The 25,654-nt window shown below is 33.1% G+C and overlaps 2 protein-coding genes across 4 annotated transcripts in view; both read left to right on the top strand.

Annotated features, from left to right (window-relative positions):
- Positions 1-9,418, top strand: part of LOC115884281 (sodium-independent sulfate anion transporter-like) — a 28,481-nt gene extending 19,063 nt beyond the window's left edge. For 2 of the 3 annotated variants that reach the window (XM_030902815.1, XM_030902814.1), the window contains 8 exons: positions 102-263; positions 1,406-1,687; positions 1,748-1,968; positions 4,993-5,140; positions 5,203-5,403; positions 5,810-6,112; positions 6,167-6,312; positions 8,402-9,416. In XM_030902815.1, the coding sequence (XP_030758675.1) occupies positions 102-263; positions 1,406-1,687; positions 1,748-1,968; positions 4,993-5,140; positions 5,203-5,403; positions 5,810-6,112; positions 6,167-6,312; positions 8,402-8,764 (1,826 nt within the window). In that variant the 3' untranslated portion in view covers positions 8,765-9,416. Of the gene's footprint in view, positions 1-101; positions 264-1,405; positions 1,688-1,747; positions 1,969-4,992; positions 5,141-5,202; positions 5,404-5,809; positions 6,113-6,166; positions 6,313-8,401 lie in introns of all 3 variants that reach the window. The other variant, XM_030902813.1, reaches the window with a different exon arrangement.
- A 3,563-nt stretch (positions 9,419-12,981) lies between these two features.
- LOC115884311 (cytochrome P450 9e2-like) lies at positions 12,982-25,409 on the top strand. Its single transcript, XM_030902850.1, has 7 exons — positions 12,982-13,300; positions 14,615-14,778; positions 14,891-15,228; positions 15,474-15,730; positions 19,822-20,065; positions 24,344-24,557; positions 25,125-25,409. The coding sequence occupies exons 1-7, from the start codon at positions 13,110-13,112 to the stop codon at positions 25,283-25,285; spliced, it is 1,569 nt and encodes a 522-aa protein (XP_030758710.1). The 5' UTR covers positions 12,982-13,109; the 3' UTR covers positions 25,286-25,409.
- Positions 25,410-25,654: the final 245 nt, after the last annotated feature.

The following is a 25,654-nucleotide window of genomic DNA, read 5'->3' as shown; positions in this document are numbered from 1 at the left end:
TAAGGGTTTTAATTAGGACAAAAATATTAGATTTTTCTAATTCAAAATTTTAATTGTCTGTTTTCGATTTTTTTAAAGTTTTTTGTATCATTTTTTTTCAGAAATCGTTGACTCAGATGTTCACACATCGTACTCTCACAAACTGCGAGCCATTTTCTCCCTAGCAAAAAAGAAAGTGTGCAGCATATGGACGAAGAAAACCCTGTACAAAAGATTTCCAATCTTGCAATGGTTACCCCTGTATAATTCGGATTGTACGGTAGGTAAGTAATCACACAGCTCCAAAATAGTTTTACTTCAGTTAAATAGTACCGTACGATCGAAAAAAAACTGATGGTTTGTTTACATTTCGCTTGTATACCGGGTGCGTCTCAAAAGTGTCTCACCCCTATAACTTTTTTTATTTTTATTTTTTGATAAAAAAGCGAGATTTGGTATGTTAGTATATGACATAAATTAGGATTGATTGACGTATTCGTATTCAATTGTTATCGGTCGCTTTCTGTTTCATCGAAAATGACTACAACTTTTCTTTTTTAATGGCAATCTCAGTTTTTTTACTTTATTCGATAGAATGACATATCACATGTCAACTTTTGACATTTTCGCATATGGTTTATTTGAAATTGTAAACATGCGGTTCATACCGACATTTTGACTCGAAATATCAAGTGTGTTGTGTCAAATTATTCGTAAAAAATGCATTTCCCCAATGTACTAATAAACCAACCTTGTTCCATTTGAAAAAATTGAGATAGGATTAAAAATAATACGATTTGAGCATCTTTTAACCGGCCAGGAAAAGACATAAAAAACATTAGACGATCGAATCTATTTTTCCAAGGCTCCTTGATTAAACACTAGTGTTTTTAACACATCCATGGCACTCAAGTTTAAAGCACAGTTTTTTTTAAGCAAGAACGTCAAAAGTTGACATATGATATGTCATTCTATTCAGAGTGTTATTTTCTATCGAATAAAGTAAAAAAATACCGACGATGTGATTTGAAAATCAAAAGTTGTAGTAATTTCCGGTGAAACAGGAAGTGACCGAAAACAATTTAATACGTCAATCAATCCTAATTTATGTCACATACTAACAAACCAAATCTTGATTTTTTTATCTAAAAATATTAAAAAATTTATAGGGGTGAGCCACTTTTGAGATGCACCCAGTATGTTGGACCAAAACATATCAATGTATGTAATAAGACTGACAATATTATTTGTATAATGTTTTGTATTATCTTTTGTTTGTTTGTTTGTGTACCTTGTTTTTTTTACTTTGTTTGTTAGTTTACCTTTGTCCACAAATTGAAAAATTTTTTGACAATAAAAGCATTTATTTATTTATTTATTTATGCTTTTACAATAAATATTACATACGATACTTTTTGACTTTTAGGTGATCTTCTGGCCGGTTTCACAGTAGGCCTCACGGTTATCCCCCAAGCTCTGGCCTACGCCAGTATAGCAGGCCTACCTCCCCAGTACGGCTTATACGGTTCATTTCTGGGATGTTTCGTTTACATCTTGCTGGGAAGTTGCAAGGACGTCCCAGTCGGACCTACAGCAGTCGCCGCCTTAATGACGTTTCAAGCTGTCAACGGCAGAGGCGTTGAACACGCTGTATTGTTGTGTTTTTTGTCGGGAGTCATACAACTCCTGATGGGATTCTTTGGATTAGGTAGCAAACCGAGAGACTTTAAAAAAATTAAAAAAAATTACTGATTTTTTTCGTTATTAGGTTTTTTGATAGATTTTGTTTCTGGCCCTGTGTCTTCCGGATTTACGTCTGCCGCGGCCTTGATTATTGTGACGTCACAAGTGAAGGACTTGCTTGGTATAAGTGCATCGGGAAATACCTTTGTAGATACATGGAAAAGTATATTTAAGGATATCCACAATATCAGGATGTGGGACACGGTTCTAGGTGTTGGATGTATCATTATCTTGCTACTTTTAAGGGTAAGCCTATAACTTAGTAAGTTAAAATGGCTTTGTAGAGGGTGTCTGTTAAATAAGTGGTAGTATATTTGATATTATGAGAGATATACAGGGGTTGTTCACCCCATACGACACGGAGTATTGTAGCTAAACGGCTAGATTTTTACAAATTGTAAGTTTTGGGTTCGTTGAAGGACTATTAGAGCTACAATTTAAAAATATTTTTACAAGATACAGAGTGTCCCAAATAAATAAAAAATATCAAAGTTGTATTTTTCTAAATGGAACACCCTATATATTATTACATTTTTAGTCTCTACGATTAAAATGAAGGTAAAGGTATATTTGATTAAGGTTTATTACACTTAAACCTTACCGTTTTTGAAATATCTTCAATTTTGTGAAATTGCACTATAAATTTTAAGGCTTTATTTCTCCGAGGGTATCAAAGTTTTTAATACTAAATATTTACTGAAATTTATTTATTGATCAGTTATTGTATTGCAATAATAAAAACTTTACTACCTTATACAGAGTGTCTAAAAATTTATTTTAAATAATTATTAGCTTTAAACGGCAATAACTTGTTTAATTTAAATGGAACACCCTGTATATTTTATGCGAATCAGATGCACAATTTAATTGTCTATCAAATTGTATTATACCATTTTTTACTTATTTTTACATTTTTTTGTAATTTAGAACTCATTTATCAATATACCCATGGAATACTGACATTTTAGATTATTTTTAAAGATGTACCAAATTTTTAAAGAGTACAGATACTAATATTGTCGATATAGTTCGTTTATTTCATTAAAAAAATAAAAAAAAACTGTTTAAATATTTATTAAAGAGGACCAATTAATATGATTCGAGTATTCAAACTACATTAACTGACTGTTTGCGTTGATTAATAATAATTGCTCCAAATACTAAAAAACTGAATTATGTATGTGTATTAGACAGTGTGGTAAAAAGTAACACCTTAAAAATTATATTTAATTTGTTGACAAATGCTTATTTATAACAACAGAGACGTTCATTTTCATAACTTATTATTATATTGATTTCTGATTCAAATCCACATTTATTTAGAATAATTTATTAACGAACACAATTAAGTATGTAGTTAATTAGTATTTGGGCGGAAATACTGGTGGTATATTTAATTAATGGTATACTCTTTTATCAAGATTTAGATAGTTTTCTTTTAGCATACAAATGGGCTAGTAATATTATCGTTTTAGTAAAAACGATAATATTACATATTATCTGTACATTTTGTACATTTGTTGTTATAAAAACAATCTAAAATGTCAATATTCCATGGGTATATTGATAAATGAGGTCTAAATTATAAGAAAATGCATTTTCTACGAAAACTTGAAGGTATAGGTAAGAAATGGTATAATACAATTTGATAGACAGTTAAATTGTGCATTTGATTCTCATAAAATATACAGGGTGTTCTATTTAAAGTAAATAAGTTATTGCCGTTTAAAGCTAGTAATTATATAAAATACATTTTTAGACACTCTGTATAAGGTAGTATAATTTTTATTATTGCAACACAATAACTGATCAATAAATAAACTTCAGTAAATATTTAGTATTAAAAACTTTGATATCCTCGGAGAAATGAAGCCTTAAAAGTTATACTGCAATTTCGTAAAATTGAAAATATTTCAAAAACGGTAAGGTTTAAGTGTAATAAACCTTAATCAAATTTACCTTTATTTTAATCGTAGAAACTAAAAATGCAATAATATACAGGGCGTTCCATTTAAAAAAATACAACTTTGATATTTTTTATTTATTTGGGATACTCTGTATCTTGTAAAAATATTTTTAAATTGTAGCTCTAATAGTCCTTCAACGAACCCAAAACTTACAATTTGTAAAAATCTAATCGTTTAGCTACAATACTCCGTGTCGTATGTGGTGAACAACCCTGTACATATACTTGCGCTTATTTCAATGACACCCTGTATCTTTGTCAAAATATTTAAATCAGTGACAACTGTTATTTTTATTTTAATGTAATCAGAATTTTTTCAAACAAAATAACTTCATAAGTTCATACCAAATAAACTTTCAAGTCACGTGATTAAACTTGGCAAAAATAAATTAATTATAAATATATAAGCAGAACCCACCGAGCGTAACAGTTAGATTTCCGCCACTAGAGTAGTAGGAACAAAGAACTTGAAGGAATTGGACCGTTGTCTCTGTTCATACTATCTTTACATTAATGATTATGATCTTGTATTAATGATTCCTGAAAATTCGACTTTTCAAGTGGAGAAAGATACGTCAAAATATTTTTCAATACCGTTTGATAGACAGTTATCCCGTGGTCTAAAAGGAATTTTTAAGAATGTCAATTATAAACTTGTGTATAGTGCTAATAATAAATTACAACAATTATTAGGTAATCCAAAGGATAAAACACCTCTACTGGAAAGGTCGGGTATTTATGAAATTTCTTGTAAAGATTGTAATCAGAAATATGTTGGGCAAACTAGAAGATCAATATTAACTAGATTTAAAAAACATTTAGCTCAGATAAGATATGGTAGACCGGATAAATCTTGCGTTGCCGAACGTATTGTTGATAAAGAACATTGTATAGATCTTAATAACTTGAAATGAATTAAACAAGTCTCAAATTACAGGCAATTAGATGCATATGAAAGCATCAGAATTAATAAATGTAAAGATAGTATGAACAGAGACAACGGTCCAATTCCTTCAAGTTCTTTGTTCCTACTACTCTAGTGGCGGAAATCTAACTGTTACGCTTGGTGGGTTCTGACTCGGTTGGCTAGATCTTGCCACGCCCACTCTGTGCCTTAGCGAGTATACAAACGCTCCTATTGTAGATTGTATTTTAGTTTATAAGCATCTGCTGATGATGCTAACAGGGTTAGCAAAACGCGCGTCCAGTGTAAAAGTAAAAGTGTTTTGGTGTATTGTGGTGATTTAGTGTTTTTTTTATTTTACTAGTCAATTAAAACTGAAATTTCTTTATTTTATTTTTAGATAGTGGCTCAAATAAATTTTGGAGACAAATCCGAGACCAGCAAAACCAACAAAATCATCAACAAGTCCTTGTGGGTGTTCGGTACATCCAGAAACGCCATCCTAGTCATAGTTTCCGGCATTGTCGGGTACTTCTTCTGCACCAGCGGTAATGTAACCTTAAAAAACCCATAAAAACAATCAAAACTATAAAAACCCATATATTTTCAGGAGAACCACCCTTTAAAGTGATTGGTGAAGTACCTCAAGGTTTGCCAGACTTCCAACTTCCTCCTTTTGGGTACTCGAAGGAGAATAATGGTACCATCACTGAAGTTGGGATCATGGAGATGATAAGTAACCTAGGAAGTGGGATTATTGTAGTTCCTTTGGTGGGATTTCTGGAAAATATAGCTATTTGCAAAGCTTTTTGTAAGTAAATTGTTCAGACAAAATAAAAAATAAAAATTAATTAATTAATAAAAATTTCTGATATTCGAATATCTATTAGTTGTGATTATGATCACTAACCGTTTGTATGTATATATTGAGTCAAAACAAATCAATACAATGATGATTAATCTAGACCTTTAAGAATAAGAAGAAAGAAAAAGAAAAAAAAGAGAAAAAAAAAAGAAAAGAAAAGAAAAGGAAAATAAAAAATTAGAAAAAAATAAGAAAAAGAGTAGATTAATCCTTTTTATGATTAATTCACTTTCTATTCATGTTTATGTTATTATATGAGTTTCTTTTTGTATACAACTGTCTAAAAATTAATACTTTTTCGCATTCCTATTGAAAAAAATATATTTCTTTATATCATATTTTCTTATTTCAGCTAATGGAAAACCTATCGACGCAACTCAAGAACTCCTAGCCATCGGAGCATCAAACGTATTGAACTCCTTCGTTCAAAGCTTCCCAGGAACAGGTTCTTTATCCAGATCAGCTGTGAACAATGCCAGCGGAGTTCGCACGCCACTGGGAGGTCTATATACAGGGCTTCTAGTAATACTAGCCCTACTTTTCTTGACGCCATACTTCTTTTTCATCCCCAAAAGCACCCTGGCAGCTATTATAATTGCTGCAGTCATCTTCATGGTTGAAGTGAAAGTTGTGAAGCCTCTTTGGAGGTCTAAAAGTAAGATTTTTAGTTATTTTGGAAAGTATTTAGGATTAATTTTGTTGTTTTTAGAAAGCGATTTCTTCCTGGCTATTGTGACGTTTGTTTCCTGTCTTATTTTGCCTTTGGAGCAGGGAATTTTGGTTGGTATTGGTATTAACTTGGTGTATATCCTGTATCATGCAGCCAGACCGAAGATTAGTGTTGAAAAACTGACGGTAAGTGATTTTCTACATTTTCTAGTTAGATCGTTTGTTTTTTTATTACCTTAGTCACCCTGTATCTCTTACCGTTGCTAGATTTCAGTGGTGAGAGTGGAATTTCAAACACCCGGTATTTTCAAGTGACGTGTTAACGTTTCTTTTATATATTTTTTTTCAGGAAAGGTATACAAAAAACTGTATGTTGGGTACGGTCGTGGAAAAAAAAAATATTTTTTTTGAATAATAATGATAGTAATATAGAGCTTAGGCCTGCAAATTAACAGTAAATGATTTTTAAACTCCAACTAAAAATATTTTAAAAGTGAAAATATATGATAAAAACTATAAATTAATATGATTGTTAATTATTAATTTTCATTACATTGTTTTTTACCTTTAAACTTAGACAGACAAAAATATTTTATTAAATAACTAATAAATAATATTAATAATAGTTTATGCTACTGACTAATAACCGCTTTGGTGTAATTTTCAATGCCAAATAAGATCCTTTCGTTTTTGATCGTATTAAATGTATTTCTTTATACAGGGTGAGTCTTAAATAATTGCAAATATTTTTAGGGGTGGCATATTTCAAATTTCAACCCCAGAAACACGTCTATATGAGGTTTTTTTCGCAAAAAAAAGATGTTGGAAATTGAGTATTTTTTTTTAAATTTTCCTGTATATTTTAGAAAACTTTTTAGAACTGCCTGTTCATCGCAAATTTTACCACGGTATAACTTTGAATAAGAAGACTAAGGAAGGAGCATAATGCTATCCATGTATTCATGCATGGTGGGCGGAAAAGCCACCATAAAAGCTCTCTAGGGTGGGGATCCTTGACAGTTCTGTTTGACGATTCATTTGACACATTTGAATTTGATTTGAAATTTTGTGGATTTGTCAGTCTTTACGGAGCTTATTTTATGTTATTTATTATTTATTCTACTACTGATAGTTGTATAAAGGTAGTAAATCTAGATGGAAATTGTGGCAGAACTTAAATTAACAGTGACACTATCGCGGTTTATCGAAAAAGACTCTAAAATAGTTGGTTGTGTAGCGTGCGGTAGATCTCGGCAAAAATTGAGTGAAATAATGGAACAACTTTTCGCTAGTAAGTGACTATATAATATACATACGTGTAGTAAACCGATCATTTATGAAATTCACTTAAATTAACTAAATTATATATTTTTCTTGCATTTTAGCTTTTATTTATTACTTCAAGATTAGATGTCAAAGATTAGATGTCAAAGAATTTAGATACGTTAATTTGACTTACCTGCTTCAGTAGCGTATCGGATGTTTGTGTTAATAAATACTTATTATAACTTATCTATTTTTATTAGAATTATATATTTTTATAACAATTTTAATAACTACCAACATTTATTCACAACGTAAAATAAAACAACAAATTATTGAGTCTACCCCACGTCTACCCTACATCACAGTTTTACATTTTTTAAATAAAATTAGAACGACACTGATAAACCGTAATTTAAGTCGGCCATATTTGAGGCCCATCGCGGTGTACCTAAGATTTTTGATATGCTCCTTCCTTAGTCTTCTTATTCAAAGCGGTATAATTTCTTAATTTATGATGTTACCCATGGTTACGGCACTAAAAGGGATGAAAATACAGAAAAAATCCGGTGGCTCTCAAAATTTTTTCTCTATAAAAATTAATCAATTTTTTTTAAATTTTATATAAACTTCAATAGTCGGTTATTTTGGACTTTTCTGAAAAACGGTAAAGAGAAAATATGTTGCTTTTAAGACCTACCCTGTATATTTATCCATATAGTAACAACGTTAAAAATTTGTACAATAAATTCTTTAACTTTTTTATGACAATTTAAATTATTTAAAAAATCTAACATGTTGCCAGATTGTGCAAAAATTCTTTAAACAGGCAATTTATCCAAAAAATTATTAAATCCTGTATTATTTATCATAAACTCATGTAGGTAACAGCGTTGACAGTTTGTACAATAAATCCTTCAACTTTTTATGACAATTTAAATAATTTTAAAAATCTAACATGTTGCCAGATTGTGCAAAAATTCTTTAAACACATTTTTTCTCTTTTTTTTAGTCTGTCGGAGGTGCCGAATATCTCCTGTTGACACCTGACAGATGCCTCATCTTTCCTTCAACTGATTACGTCAGAAACCTGGTAACCAAGCACTCGATACGTCAAGGGATACCCGTCATAATCGATTGTTCTCATATTTATGGAGCTGACTATACTGCTGCTCTGGTTATAGAGACCCTAACCAAAGATTTCGCTACTAGAGATCAGCCTTTACTGTTTTACAATTTGAAACCTTCAGTGAGTTCGGTGTTTGAAGGGTTGAGTCCTAAAGATTTCGTGGTGTTCTACGATTATAGTGAGGTTGATGAATTGTTGAAGAACAGGAAGTGTATCAAGAAACAAATGGAAATCATGGAAGTGTAATAGAAGAAGTTTTTGGAGAATTTATATATCTTAGTTCCTACTAGGATTAAAAAGGAACAAATATAATTTTTAATAAGAACACTTAAATTATGTGCATTTAACAAAGCAGGGTCTATATCTATAAAGTGTTTGGTTGTTTAAGTAAATTATTCTTGGCACTGTTTCATTTTCACTCTGTATATATAATTTGATACTATAAATACGGATTTGAAAAAACCATGAAAGGTTATATTTCACGAAAATATTTTAATTTCTAGAAAAAAAAAACAATAAAAATCAATATAAAAATGTTTCAGAAGCATTGGTGACTGCACTGTGATACTCAAACGGTCATTACTTGTAATATTATTTAATATCTAAGGTTAAGTTTATTTCCCTTGTCTCTGGCTATATACAGGGTGTCTGCAATATTGCCGTAACATGCGTGTTACTTAAAAAATAACCCGGTTATTTCGAATTTATTTTAAAATTGGTAAATATCTTTTTTGTCAGATCTATTTGAGAAACACCCTGTATAAAATCTATAACTATCCTTATATTATACATACACACACCGGAAAAGTCTAGGGATATTACAATTTTATCCAGCCATCATCAGTAATTTTATTATTTGCATTTCTGATATAATAAAATTAAAATAAACAAATAGTTTACAGTATTGGAAATAAAAATGCGAAATTTACCGAATTTTTCAAATTTACCTTGATTTTTATTGAACTCAAAAAAATATACACATTTTTTTTTATTCTAAACTGTGAATTAAAAAAAAAGATAAAACGATTTTTACTTAATAAAGGGTATGGCCTCCTCTACTGTTCATTACAGCCCTACATCGTCTCTCCATGCTCCTGATCAGGTTGTCGATCTCTTCTTGAGGTACAGCCTGCCACGCTGCATTCACGGCCCGAACCAGATCCCTACGAGTTTCACGAGGTATACCCATTCTCAAAATTCTTCTTTGGACCGCGTCCCATACGTGCTCGATGGGGTTGAGGTCAGAAGATTGTGCCGGCCAGGGTAAGATGTTTAATTGATGAGCATTGATAAACTCACTTACCACTCTGGCTGTATGAGGCCGTGCATTGTCATGCATGAGAATGAAGTTTCTCCCAAAATCATTGGCATATGGTAACACGACAGGCTCAAGAATTAAATCACGATATGTGATTCCTGTTAGAAACCTTTCAAGAAAAACGAGATCGGTTTTTCGGCCTAACTGGACTCCTCCCCAGACCATAACTGTTCCACCTTGATAAGGGTGCACTTCCTGAACATGATCCAACCGAATAAAATTTCCCGGTTCTCTCCATGACTCATCCGTGAAGAGAACATTGGCACATTGTTCATTCGACCACTGAACATGATCTTGAGCCCACAAATATAGTACCTCTCGATTTCCTCTCGTTAAGGGTTGAGCTCTCCAGGGGCGTATGCTTCTTAAGTTGACCTCTCTTAATCTATTGCGAACAGTGTCAGGACTAACGGTTACATTATGTGTTTCCTGGAGAACTAAACTAAGCTCTGGTGCTGTAAGAGTCGGTCGGCGTCGAGCATTTAATTGTAAAAAATGATCTTGCTGAGGGGTAGTAATGCGATGTCGCCCTGTGTGCCTTTCAGCAACATCACCACTTTCACGGTAGCGTACACTTAATCGCGATATTACACTTTGCGTTGTATTTAATGCTCTAGCTACGTCGATTTGGCGCATTCCAGCTTCGAGCATACCCATGGCCCTTAGCATTACGTTTCTGTTAAGATGTCTACGCTCCATAATGTCGTTTAATACTAAACAGAGTTATTTGAATGAATTCTGGCCAGTTATCATAAAAACATAGCCAGTACAGGTTAAATTCGAACAATTGACGCTAGGTGCCTTTTATACATTTGACAAAAAATGCACAAACACTTCTGCAAATATCCCAAATTTAGAAATAACTAGAGTGACTACTTCGTTTCAATCGAAGTAGAAAGAATCGACCTACAAATATGTGGTTGTTTATTCAAAATATTTATTTTTAACTTTAATAAAATGATATCCCTAGATTTTTCCGGTGTGTGTATTTATACACATATTATTAATTATTATACTACTGTTTTACAAAATGTCAGTATAACAATTTTGAGAGTGATATTTAGCTTTTAAAAGTGAACAAACTTATTTAGTTTTAAGGTTTCTTGGATTCTTACTGTATATAATGAGATGAATGATATTTTTTAACAAATTTTGTTTGTATTATTTATAATAAAGCTTAGTTTTGTATATTTTATTCTGAGTACGTTGAGATATATTATCTTGAAAATTATGTGTGAGTAAATCATAAAGTTGTTAAAGTTTAAAATTGAAGTGTTTTTTTTATTTAATTTTTTTATGTATAGTTCTAGTATGATTACAAAGGTTTTTTGTCTCTGCCAAAAGTTCTTTTTGTGTTAAATCATATCCATTTAAAAAAAACGGCGTCAAAGACGGCTGTGAGATAACAATCGATGGTGATTTTGGCGAGGTCAGTCTCTAGGCCTCGTTTACTAAAAATTGACATCAATCTTGTCAAAATTAACTCTAAAACTGAATGAGAGAAAAACGGTTGCTCTTGACAGACAACATCCAAAAAATGACAGTAAATACAATTTACCTGTGTATTAAAATGACGGACATCTGTCACTCTCATGTAGTCTCTCATTGGACAGAATTTACACAAATTTTATAGAATCGATGTGTTCTATAGTTATTTAAAATCTATACTAATATATAAAATCCTTAAGTGACTGACATACTGATTAATCACGATCCTGCTCAAACCACTCAACGTAAGAAGCTCAATTTTGGCATACAGGTTGATTCTAGGGTGTAGAGGTTCGATAAGAAGGGATTTTTTGGAAATTCCAGTTCCAAGAGACCAACCTCTCCAATATTCCAACCTTCCAACCTCTCAAATATTACCAAGTTATATCATAATATCGCCATATTGTTTTCTCTCATGCTGAAATAAATGTGAGAAAATTTTATCTTACGACTTATATACAGGGTGTTTCAAAACAAATGCGAAACATTTCAGGGGGTGATTCCTTGTTCAAAATAAAGGGTAGTTTGCTTCATAAACGTTGGGTCAAAAGTCAACCATTAGGGAGATATTGCGGTACAAAGATGGCGGAAAAATAATGTTTTAATTTTTTATCTTGAAAACGAAAATAGATAGACTAATAAAATTTTATGGAAGCATTACTGTTATGAAAACACACTTTCTGGTAATTTTTTCACTTTTTTAAAATGAGTGGAAGGGGTTGAAATAAACTACCCCTATCATTCTTGTTAACGAAATTTAAAGAAAAATCTTATCAAACACATGCAAAAAAATTAATTTGGATAGTTTAGTTTGTTTAGAAAGTTTCTTATCTCTTGTATTTTTTTGATAAAACTGACCGATTTGAAATTAAAAAATAAAATGTAAAGCATTACATGTCAAGACAAAATTTTTCTGATAAAGAATCTAGTGGGCTGCTGTAATTTTTTTAGGAAAAAATCTAGTCGGCCGCTGTTACTTTTTAGGATGTTCCTAATATTATTTTATTTGACATTACTCTACTGCAATACGTTATTATCTAGATGATTATTATTATTGTTATTATCACTAGATTCTTAATCTAAAAATGTTTTTTTGTCCTGACATGTAATGCTTTATATTTTATTTTTTAATTTCCAATCGGTGAGTTTTATCAAAAAAATCACAAGGGGTAAAATAGTTTCTAAACAAACTAAGCTATCCAAATTAAGGCATTTGCATGTGTTTGATAAGATTTTTCTTTAAATTTCGTTAACAAGAATGATAGGGGTAGTTTATTTCAACCCCTTCCACGCATTTTAAAAAAGTAAAAAATTACCTGAAAGTGTGTTTTCATAACAGTAATGCTTCCATAAAATTTCATTAGTCTATCTCTTTTCGTTTTCAAGATAAAAAATAAAAACATTATTTTTCCGCCATTTTTGTACCGCGATATCTCCCTAATGGTTGACTTTTGACCCAACGTTTATAAAGCAAACTACCCTTTATTTTGAACAAGGAATCGCCCCCTAAAGTTTTTCGCATTTGTTTTGAAACACCCTGTATATAATAATTCGACGCGAACGAAGTCGCTGGTGCACGCTAGTTAAGCTATAAAGAAATATTCTTGGTTGCATACCGATCAAAACTAAATCTTGCAAATACTAGATTGTAGCAGCACGTAGCAGGTTGTTGTCCCACTTATGGACAACATATAATTTCGTTTGTCCTCGCCAAAACAAGTTGTTATAATAATTTAACACAAAATTGATGCGCTGTAAAAATAAATGTATTAAAACAACCAAAAAATGTTATTTTTTCTTGTGTTTTTCGTGATTGTTTATGTATTTTATCAAACGTTTATTAAACCTGCTAAATACTGGAACAATAAAGGCGTAGAACACATCAATTTGTGGCGTAGATTTTTGTCTGTATTTTTGTCAAAAAAATCTTTTTTGGTACTCATCAGAGAGGCTTATAATTTTTATCCAAACACTAGGTAAGTAAAAAAATCTAAGAAAACTATTTTTTGCTTCTATTAATTTTAAAAATGTCAGTAGGATGAACAAAGCAAACTATACCAGGGAGTATCGAAAATTAAATAAGGATTTAAAAAATATATCTTATTTTATTTTCATTTTTTTTATTCTAATACCCTTTTCGGGGTAACTTGAATACTGGGTAACCCATTTTCGAGGTAACTAGGTTTAAAACATCTAATAACACACTTACTAGTCAGTTTTCAAGATAAAAAATACAAGGAAATATATTTTTTAGGTAAACCGAAGTCAGGGTAATAGTTTTTCAGGGCAACCATATTTTTAGGGTAATTCATATTGAGGGTAACTGGATTTTTAAGAGACATAACTAATAAAAATTGAACACTGTATAAATTTAAAATGTTCTTATAGTATTCAATTTCAAGGTAATCCTTTTCGGGGTAACTTGAATTTGAGGTAACCTATTTTCGAGGTAATTAGAGTGTTTAATATCAAAATGTCGTTAGGATAAACAAAGCAAAATATACCAGGGTTTACCTAAAATTAAATAAGGAATAAATATACCCTTTTCAGGGTAATTTTAATTCGGGGTAAGCCATTTTCAAGGTAACTATAGGCTAAAAATTTTAAGTAAAACACTTACTAGTCAGTTTTCAAGATAAAAAATGGAAAGTATTACACTTTTTTGGTAAACCAAATTCAGGGTAACAGTTTTTCGGGGTAACCATATTTTAGGGTAACCTATAATCAAGGTGACTCAATTTTTAAGATATAACTAAAAAAATAAACACTGTATAAAATATAAAATTTTCTTAGAGTATTCAATTTGAAGGTAACCGTTTTCGGGGTAACTTGAATTTGAGGTAACCGATTTTCGAGGTAATTAGAGTGTTTAATAACAAAATGTCGTTAGGATAAACAAAGAAAAATATACCAGGGTTTATCTAAAATTAAATAAGAAATTAAAATAAAAAAATACATCCTATTTTACATACTATTTTCAGTTTTTGTTATAATACCCTTATCAGGGTAATTTGAATTTGGGGTAACCCATTTTCGAGGTAATTAGGATAAAAATGTCAAGTAACACATTTGTTAGTCAGTTTTCGAGGTAAAAAATAGAAGGTAATACATTTTTTAGGTAAACCAAATTCAGGGTAATATTTTTTCGGGGTAATCATATTTTTAGGGTAATGTATATTCAATTTTTAAAAGACATAAAACTATCATAAAATGCTAGACTTGGCTATATTTTATATTAATCTACTTCTGTTTTTATAATCTGATAATTTTATGATCATTTTTTTTTCTAGATACTATGGTAGCTTCCAGTTCTTGAAACCTTCACTCATGGTGACGGATTTGGAATTAATAAAAAAAATCACCACCAAAGATTTTGATCATTTTCATGATCATCCTAGCATCAGTAACAAAAATGTCGATACGGTTTTAACACAAAACCTATTTTCATTAGAAGGTAAGACAAAAGATTTTGACGCTCTCAAAGGAATCAAAATTTACAGGGTATTTTTCGTTGCCTTAAAACTATGGTTTTTAATAAATTAACATAAGAATTACTTAAATTTTAGGTCACAAATGGAGAGAAATGCGATCAACCCTAAGCCCAGCGTTCACAAGCAGCAAAATGAGGCACATGTTCGATCTGATGGTTCAGGTGGCTCAAAATTTCACGAATTTCTACATAGAGCAATACAAAGACTCTGCCGTTTTGGAGTTAGAGATGAAAGAAGCGTGTTCCAGATACACCAATGACGTGATAGCGAGTTGTGCCTTTGGAATCGAAGTCAATTCGTTGGAAGATAGAGAAAATGAGTTTTTCCGAATGGGAAATGTTTTTGCCGCGAGTTTCAGAGGAAGGAATGCTCTTAGAGGATTGATTCTTGGATTCTTTCCATTGTTGGGACAAGTAAAATATTTACATTATTATTGCACCATGCGATCGAAAAAAAAACGGCGTCAGAGGTGGCTTGGAATTGAAGATCGCTGTTATAAATTTTCAAGCCAACTGAAGGCCGTTTTTTTCAATCATACCGTAGTTTACTACATGACTTAGGTATAGAAGGGTACATTGAGAGTGAATTTTTGGAACTACATAATATGATGAAGTAAAAATATACACAATTAACTATTAACCACATTTTTTTATTGTAGATCTTGAAAATTTCAATATTTCCCCAGTTTGTGACGGATTTTTTCAAGAAAATAGTCAGTGACACCATAGCTTTCAGAGAAAAAAATCATATAACAAGACCTGACATGATCCATTTACTGATGCAAGCTAGGACGGGTGAATTACAGGAAGAAAATACAAATGAAAATGCAGGATTCGCTACTGTAGAAGAAATAGAGAAAGAAAAAAGATTTTCTCAAAAAGTAGAACTTGCAGACAATGTTATTGCAGCTCAAGCGTAAGTAAAGCATCATTTTTTTCCCTAACAAGGGGCCGTCCTCTGCCGGAAACACTGCGACCTGTGCGGCCTATTGTGTTTGTTCCCCTTCTATATCTGCACCCATTCTCCTATCCCTGTGCCCTGCACTAGTTTATGCAGGTCCTTGATAGGATGGGAGCATAGTTCCTCCGGTTCTAGAATTTTTTTTTTTAGAATTTAGAATGAGTGGGAGGGGGGTTAATCACTTCGACCTTACAGATCCATTGTGTCCCCCTTTCTTGAATCATAACTCATCATACAGTCCCAGGGCTTTGACAAAAGCCAATATCTGGCACGGTCTTATAGAGGGTAGTTCTCCATCTCCAATATCAGTCGTACCAAAATTCATGGCACGAATGGTTGTCGTCTCGGCGCACTCAGTGATGAGGTGTACTGGTTGGTCCCCATCTTCCCCACAGAATCTGCATTCGCCGTTTCTTCTTAGTTTCAATCTACTGAGGTGTTCATTGAGGAGACAGTGTCCTGTTAAAAACCCCGTGACAATCCGAAGATTGTTCTTACTCAGACCCAGGAAGATCTGTGATTTTTCTTGATCATAAGCCCTCAGAAACTTCTTCGAGTGTCTGAGACCATTGCAAGATTTCCATTCCAGGTTGCGGATGGAATCTTCCAAGTTCTTGAGTTCCGCCTTGAGTTGGTTACCACTTGGAAAGCAGAACGGTTCTGGTCCAGTTAGTGGAGTGTTCGCTGCCCTTTCCTAGCTAGATTATTTGCTTTTTTCATTGCCTTCTATCCCTTGGTGAGCAGGCACCCAGTGTAGGAGGACTTTGTTTCTTTTGCCTAATTTATTCAGCTTCTTCTATGCATTCTTTGACCAATTTCGAATTGATTGATATTGAGTTGATCGCCTTTAACGTTGCTTGACTATCAGATAAGATGGCTATTTCTTTGTTTCCGATAGTTCCTATCTAAGATAAGTTGTATGCATCTTTCGATAGCGTAGATTTCTGCCTGTAGGATACTAGGGTAAGTGCCGATTGGTTCGGAGTATTTAGCTCTCGGCCCAAACACTCCGATCCCTGTTCCCGTATTGGTTTTGGAAGCATCAGTATACCAAGTTATGGTATGGTCTTTTAACTGCTGGGCAAGCGTTTCGCTCTTCCAATCCTTTTTATTGCTCAATACTACATGGAGATGTTTCTCAAAGTTGTACGTTCTTAGCATATCGTCCACTGGGAGTTGCAGGAGTGGTATTTCCTTTATGAGGGTGTTCCAAGCCCCTGATCTGACAATTCTCCCAGTACTAATTCCGTTAGTGACCATTCTAATCATTGTCGCATTGGCATATCTACCAATGACAATGTGCAGTGGTGTTAGATCTAGAATGACCTCCATTGCTGCTGTTGGACAGGTTCTCATGGCTCCTGTGATGCAAACACATGCTAGTCTCTGGACTTTGCATAGGTTTAGCCTTGCCGTCCGTTGCTCTAGTTTTGTGCACCAACTGCTCCATAAGTAATCATGGTCCTCCGGTTCTAGCCTAGCTTTCCCAAATAAAGAGTGTCGCTTGCGATCCAGAGCCTCGCAATGACATATTATGTGTTCCGCTGTTTCAGGATCTTTATCGCAGAGTCTGTAGCAAAGACTTCCTTGATACAGGTTGAGCTTGTTCAGATAACACTTGACAGCCATGTGTCCTGTCAAGAGGCCTGTTATTGTAATCCGCACTTTATTCCTGCTAAGCATTAGCAGTTCTTTTGCGGTTTTAGAGCTAGGTCCATGGATAAAAGCCTTGCTGTGCCTGTGCCCCTGTCTGTTTCTCCAGTGGACTTTGTGCTTTTCCTTGATCCAGAGTTTTAGTGCACTACGGGCCATACATTTGGGTATTCCCAGTACTGGCTCTGGACCAAGATAGGATGCCGATGATCCCTGCCTAGCTAGCTCATCGGCTTTTTCGTTGCCTTGGATGCCGCTGTGGCCCGGCACCCAGAATAATTTAATTCGGTTCCTTCGTGCCAGAGCTCCCAGTTCACCCAGGCATTCCCAGACGAGTCTCGACGATACCTTTGGGTTCACAAGCGCCCCAAGTGCCGCCTGACTGTCTGAGCATATATTGATGAGCTTACCTGAATAAGCTCTTCTATTGTTTTCTCTTGCACATTGTAGAATGGTTAAGATTTCTGTCTGGAATACGGTTGAGTGTTTACCCAAGGAAAAGGATAAGCTTGCCCTTGGTCTTTCCCCAAATACTCCAGCTCCTGTTCCTTCAGCGGTCTTTGACCCGTCTGTATACCAGGTTAGTCCCTTAGGTTAGTCCATCCTGAAGAAATGTTATATCTGTCCACATTCCTCGATCCATTTTGTTCACCTCGAATGGTTTGTGGTAGTGATAAAGAGGGGTCATTTGGTCCGATCTCATTTGGAGTAGAGATCCTCCGATAGAATCTCCCATCTTTAAGTGTCCTGTTTCTGTCCTATTTCCCGGGGACAAGACACTTTGTTGTCGATAGAGTCCCATTCTTGCCTCCGCCTGGATCACTATGTGAAGAGGCGGAAGGTCCAGAAGCGCCTCCATTGATGCAGTGCGCGTTGATTTCATTGCCCCTTTATGCTCAGACAAGCAAGTCTTTGCACCTTACTAAGACTGAGCATTGTTGTTTGTTGCATTACCTTAGGCCACCATACCAAGGATGCATATGTTACTGAAGGCCTCACCATTCCAGTGTACAGCCAGTGCACCATCTGTGGTCTGAGGCCCCAGATTTTTCCATGAAGTGGTCTGACTACCGCTAGTGTAGTCACCGCCCTCCTTGTGACATTTTCCAAATGTCGGTTACAAGTCAGTTTGGTATCCAGCATGATTCCTAGATACTTGACCTCCCCCGAGAGAGGAATCTCATCACCGCAGAGTCTTAGAAGTCCTAGTCCCTCCAAAATTCTTCGTTTGGTGAAGGGGATTATTACGGTCTTTGTAGGACTGATATTTAGTCCCTCCCGTGTCACCCATGATTCCACAATCTTCAGGGCCCTTTGCATTCGCTCCCTTACTGTTGTGTTAAACTTACCTCTGACTAACACGACCAAATCGTCTGCGTATCCATATCAAGCAGTCCGTCCATAACGAGATTCCACAGCAGAGGGGAGAGAACTCCACCCTGCGGGCATCCTCCCGCCACCCGGACGGCAACAGTCTCATTTAGTAGGGTGGTATATGCCACTCGACTTTTGAGCATGCAGTCTATCCACCTGCAGCAGGTCTCCTCTAATCCGAGGTTCCTTGTAGCTCTCGTCAGTGACTGAAATGAGGTGTTATCAAACGCCCCTTCTATGTCGAGGAATGCCCCTTAAAAGCATCATTTACACTGTATTAATTTTTGACGTACGTTCAAAATGAATCACACAGAGTAAAATTATCAGTGACATCAACCTTATTTTCGTATTTTCATTCAATATGCTGTTTTATATCCTGCATACTGCCACTGTTCCCTATTTTATGCCTGTAATGCCGGGTCCAGACGAAGTAGACAGAAACATTCGTGTTTTACGACAAAATTGCGACAAATCCAATACATTTCTGATATATTTTTGTCTCATTTTTGTTTTGTTTCAAAATTCGGAGACTTTTCAATGTGCCGTCTCGAGTCGGTAAAGATCAAAGTGTTTATGTTTTGTTCGTATATTTTACGACAAATTGTTGGCACAGTGTGGATGGCGTGTGCTGCCAACAGTAGAGCAAACCAGTGAAATCACACGTGGTTAATAAAACTCATTCGCAACAACTAAACTTTTGATTTTGTTGCACTTTTGTCGTTGCGGTGTGGACGAATTTGCCTCAAGTTTGTCTTGCCAGAATTGCCCATTTTTTGTCGCAAATTTGTCTTGTTTTTGTCTCAAAATCGTTTTTACTTTTTGTTGACTTGATCTGGACCCGGCATAAGTAGATTCATGGCGAAATGAGTCTTCAATTTTTTTCGATTCAAAAAAAAATCTTCCAAGCACTTTTAGTGATTTGAATGAAATTTTGAGGATAAAAGTTACTATATTTGCTACAGATTTTAATGCTAAAAAAGGGTGGACAGATTTACCATTTTTTTATATTTTTTTTCTAGTTTGGCTTTTTTCTTTGCTGGATTTGAAACTTCAGCTACAGTTCTTAGTTTCATCTCCTACGAATTGGCTATCAAACCAGAAATTCAGAAGAAGCTTCATCAGGAAATAGACGAAACCTTGCTGAAAAATAGTGGAAAACTGGACTACGAGGCAGTTTTGAAGATGAAATACCTGGATCAAGTAATTTCTGAAGTTCTGAGATTGTATCCACCTGCGTTTGCAATCAGCAGAGTTTGTACAAAGGTTAGTAAGTCTCTTCATCTCAGAAAAATAAATAAATACGGATTAGCTCTAAAATATACAGGGTGCCCCAGAAATAAGTGCAAATATGTTAAGGGGTGGTAGATCTCGATAAAAGAAACATATTTTTTTTTATTTGCTAAAATTTTTTAAAACCACTGGATCTTTTCTGGATTTTCTTTCTTGTAAATTTAATCTAATACCTATGTTGCCATATTATCAAGAAATTATGTTTTTTAACTAAAAAATAAAAAATAATCCAAAAAATTTTTCAAAAAATTTCGAATTTTCAAAAATTTTTTTTTCGCGTGTTTCTGGGATTGAACTATATACTACCAGTTAAAATACTTGCACTTATTTCTGGGACACCCTATATAGAATGTATTTTAAGGGGTAAAAATACCTTACCTTACTTTATAAGACTGGTAAAGATTATAACCTACAATCTCTGACACAGCTTAAGTAAAAACCAGCTCGGACAGTGTAGCGTGCCGCTTTGATCTTTTTACGCTCGGATTTGCGATTCGAAAGAGGGGGAACACTAGAGCGGCGAGCTCTCTCGCCAAAACCAATAGCCGCTTAAGCGCCAGTCAGCCCAGTGATGTATTTAAAAAAAATTTTACACGTGACGTAAAAAATTATTCGACTGGTGCTAGAACATAATTTAGATACACGTTTTTTAAATTGTTGACTTTAAATAAATATGCATTCTCAAAGAAAAACATTTAAAAAACAAATTAATTAATTTATTTCTAGAAATAACAGCAAAATGAAATAGGTACATTGATTACTACTTATAGTTATTTACGAATGTTTCTAAATTAGGAGCTTTCGGTTTTTGTTTGCTACATTTAAGTTCTTATTAATATTCTTTAAGGTATAATAAATTCTAACTTTTGCGTATAATTTTAACAAAAAATACATTATAGGAAAATTTTGATTGATGGTTGAATTTAATTGTCTGAAATAATTTAACGAATTTACATAATATATTTTCATTTAAGAAAAGTTCTTCAAAATTGTTCTGAAAAATTTTATAAAAAAACTTTTTTAAAAACAAGTTTTTATTTAAATACACTAAAATGAATAAAATAAACTTTTTCTTTAGAACTTTTATTATGAACTTATAACGTCATTACACAATTTTAATATTATATAAAAGCTTGTCGCGAGATTTGAGTGTACAGTTGCACTCATAAAAATCTGGTACGACAACTTTATCTTGTAATTCCTGGTCTAGTGGTCTATCATAACATAAACTTTGAAAATGAGACAGGGTAGACACAGGTTTTAGTTAATTTACTTGTTTATCGATGTAGAGAAATCTCGCGACAAGCTTTTATATATCTAATATTAAAATTGTGTAATGACGTTCTAAATTCATAATAAAAGTTTTAAAGAAAAAGAGTTTATTTTATTCTTTTTAGTGTATTTAAATAAAATGACCGTCGGTCGCTTAATTCACTTAGCGCATCGTCGGAGTGGGGCGTTTTAAATTCGAGCGTGGGAAAAATTGGCGAGTGTCAAAGCTATGTTATTCTGTAAGCTGTGTCTCTGAGTTGTTGCAAGTTGCAATAATTGGCTACAATCCAATAGTTACTTATATCACAGATTATACAGATTATAAACTTTGTTTTTTCTTTATTGTTTTTCGTGGTTCCAATTTTCGGAATCGGGCACTAGTTAGGTTACTAGTTTGCGCACATAGCACGCCCACTTATGGCCTCTAAAATTGTGCACAGCGCCTGACCGGCACAGTTATTAGAGAGATATCGGAAAACCGAATAGCGTCATGCAGTATTTACGCGTACCTTATCATGGTTACGATATGCGCGAGTCAATTTTTAACGCAACACCCGCTACCGTTACCGCCTGACGTAATTTGCGGATCAATTACACCAAGCGCTATTTCTAAATAACGTTTAAAAATTGCATAAATGGGCATGGAACAGAATTCGAGATCTTTAATTTTAGGTTATGTTTGAATTGTTTTGAATTATTACTTTAGTTTTATTAGGTAATTTGATATTTAAGTAGCTGGGATTAGTTTTAATTACCGTAAAATGGGGTGAATAGAAACAGTTTCGTAGGCTATTAGCGATATACCGGTTGATAAAAATGTGATATTATTTTCCCGAATATTTTAAAACATGGGTCTTTGTTCTTTGCGTATACATATAATTTGATTTTTGAAAAATATGCATATAAATATTAAATAAAAATAACATTTGTGTTTCTATTCACCTGCTATTCGGGAGAATAGAAACACACATTGATGTTAAGGTTTTTATCTATTCTATTTCCAACAAGGTGATTAGAAATAGTAAATTATTACATATTTAAGTAGGTTTTATAATAATTAACAATACATATAATATAACAACTTACATGTACCAGCTTATGTACTACTTTAAAAATAAATATTTTATTTATAAAGTTTTCGCGCCATACAAAATAGGTGATAAATCGATCTCACATTTATTGATCAGCGGATTGACAGAAACAGTGCTGCCACAGATAAAAATATAGTTTTAACACAGCCATGACACTAGATTGAATTTTAAAATGCTATTTTCTTTAATTGAAAATGTCAAAAGTTGACATATGATATATGTCATTCTATTCAGAATGTCATTTTCTATCAAATAAAGTATAAAAAATACCGAGGGTACCATTTAAAAATCAAATGTTGTACTTGACTTCATACATGTTCGTATACATTTCCGGTGAAACAGGAAGTGACCGAAACTAACGGAATACGAATCAATCTCGATTTATGTCATATAGTAACATACCGAATTTGGTAAACCCCGAATTTAATTTTTTTATCTGAAAAAATAAAAAAGTTATAGAGGTGAACCGCTTTTGAAAAAACACTCAGTATAGGCTGCGTAATTGAAAGAATCTGCAGATATTTTTCTATTTTAAATACGTAGTCGAATTTCAAAAATATATATTGAACAGCCTGTAGCATCTACCTTAAATATCTACATATAAATATCTAATATTTTTTCTTCGTCAACAAATTGAAATATTATAAAACTAGTTTTAGCTTACACCATTATACAAGAAATATACGTAAAAAAAAGTAACAGAATTTTACGCAGAATCTAAAATAAAATAGGATGTTACATTTAAAAAAAACATTATGTTAAATCCGCCACACTTTTTACAAAGTTACAGACGTAGGTACTTAGGTATAGTTTCATATTATATTCTTTAATTATCCATCTAAAAATAAAATATTTATATACCTAATATAATACTTCAGTATCCAACAAGTAGCCATGAAAATCAAAATAAATATAAATCCATGTCCAAAAATAAAAAATGTAAATAACGCTTTGAGGTATAAATTCGGTTCGAATCAGATAAGATATTTTATTTACCGATAATGAAATTCGAAGAATTCCTAGTCCCTACTTCTTTGCCAAATTCAATAGTCTCCGCCCCTTTTTACGTTTTAATTTCTGCCACCAGTTGGCAGCATCGATTTATACAGGCACATTGACTAACTATTAATATATAAACAAGGGTATTACCAATGATAGAAAAATTAGATATGTCGACTCTTTTTACTTTGAATATTTTTAATCGTGATTTGATTTTTTTCAGAAATTTTGTTTCTATTCACCACTATGTTTCTATTCCCCCCATTTTACGGTAAATAAATATGGCCCAAAATATGAATTGCACCTCTTCCAATATTAAAGAACCTATAAAGAGGCTTAGGTTTACAGCAGTTGACGACTTAGCCCTTCTAAGAGAATTTGTTGCTTGTTCCCTAAACCCACTGGCAGACGCTGAACAATAAAGCACTGGAAATAAGCACTTTAGCCCTCTAGTTTTAAAATACCTAGTAAACAAAACAATTTCAAAGTTTTAAATTCAAAGTTAGGTTAAGTTTAAATAGCGGACGCGACGCGAACAGAATTCTTTCCGATCCGATAACTACTATAAATGAAGAGAGTTTATACCACCTCACGTAAAGGAAATAACACCTGGCCTTATTAACGTCCATGCACGCTATTCGGTTTAGCGATATCTCTCTATTACGCTGTTTATTGTTATTTTACGCGAGTTTATTTTTGCGCACAGGAAATTTTATTCGTTTGCACATCGTCATAAAAAACACAATTTTCGTACCACGAATTAGGGATATTCGGGATTTTTATCTGTATACTTATCGAGTATACCTAATCTGTGCATATATGTTGGGACACCTCTATATTTAGGGATTTCTTTGAGTTTTCTTCTAAAATAACACACTTTTTTTGCTAGAACTACGTCATAGATAAGAAATTAGAAAACGAAGAAGACTTTTTGATAGAAAAAGGCTGTATAGTAGTCGTACCGATCTTCGGACTACATATGGACCCTAATTACTTTCCAAATCCTGATGATTTCGACCCTGAACGTTTCAATGAGGAAAATAAACATAAGATTGTTCCAGGAACATACATGCCTTTTGGGATGGGACCCAGGAATTGTATTGGTAAACAATAAAAAAATACTGGATACTGTGTGATATAATAAAAACTACATCACAGTACAAATACCTACAGGGTGTACCAGCTAAATAGAATAAATTTGATTGGTACTTTGAGTTAGGCATTTTTATCAACAAAAACTTTTTATACAAGGATGTATCATATAGAGAGCCTTCAATGAGCCCTTTAGTTCCTAATTATTTAACTAAAAAAATAGTTTTGGTCATTCTATTCTGTTTTTACTATAAATTTCCCTTTTTTCTTAATTCTTTGTTCATTTTTCTTTGACAACAGTGGCCTGTGGCGTTGTATTTATTCAATCACACTGTATTCTTTTAGTAAACTATGTTTTTTTCAAACGACACAAAAGTAATAATTTTTGCGACGTGATTGACAATATAAAAAAGTAATTTTAACCCTAGGCACAAAGTTAAACACAAAAGTACGAAAATATATTATTAAACTGACTAAAGTGTCAAATTCAACGAGTTTAACCATAGTTTGTCGATATATAATTACTTACAAGGTATTATTTTTAAATCTTTTAATTATTTGTGTTATTTTATTTTTAGGTTCCAGATTTGCTCTGCTAGAAATCAAAGCTCTAGTAGTGAGTTTTCTGTCACAATTTAGTTTGGAACCTGTCAAAAAAACAGAAATACCTATCACGTTTTCGAAAACAGCCATTTTGAGTACAAAAAACGGCATATGGATAGGCTTGAAGAAGCGTTGAAAAGAATTACGTAATTTAAAATGTTCTGGAATTTTTTTCCTATTTCTTTATTAAGTTTATGTAAAATATTTGATGTGTACATAAGAAAAGTTGATATTAAATCATTTTTACCGGAATATTTTGATATTTGTTTTTTATTTTACTCATCAGAATCGAAAAACGTTACAGGAATTACAGCTGAGACAATAAAATCCTTATAAACATTATGTAAAAATATATTATTAAATCTGATATTATACAGGGTGTTTTCCCCCGTATAATAGCAGAGTTTCAAACCATTTAAAGGCTTATTAAGTTTTTAATATATTGATCAATATCCCTTCCCAAGCAGCATTTAGTCGGGGCGCAACGTCGGCACAACCTCGTACC

This window comes from Sitophilus oryzae, unplaced genomic scaffold, assembly GCF_002938485.1.
Source record: "Sitophilus oryzae breed Bouriz unplaced genomic scaffold, Soryzae_2.0 scaffold_227_pilon_pilon, whole genome shotgun sequence".
In the NCBI taxonomy this organism is placed as follows: domain Eukaryota; kingdom Metazoa; phylum Arthropoda; class Insecta; order Coleoptera; family Curculionidae; genus Sitophilus; species Sitophilus oryzae.
Note: the sequence above shows the minus strand (reverse complement) of the source record. Positions and strands in the feature narration are given on the sequence as shown.

What these genes read in the sequence shown, in the direction of transcription:
- LOC115884311 (XM_030902850.1), top strand. Translation starts at nt 13,110, where the DNA reads ATGTTATTTTTTCTTGTGTTTTTCGTGATTGTTTATGTATTTTATCAA. An exon ending in AATTTTTATCCAAACACTAG is followed by an intron (nt 13,301 to 14,614) that starts GTAAGTAAAAAA and finishes TTTTTTTTCTAG; the next exon opens with ATACTATGGTAGCTTCCAGT. An exon ending in GGGACCCAGGAATTGTATTG is followed by an intron (nt 24,558 to 25,124) that starts GTAAACAATAAA and finishes TTTTATTTTTAG; the next exon opens with GTTCCAGATTTGCTCTGCTA.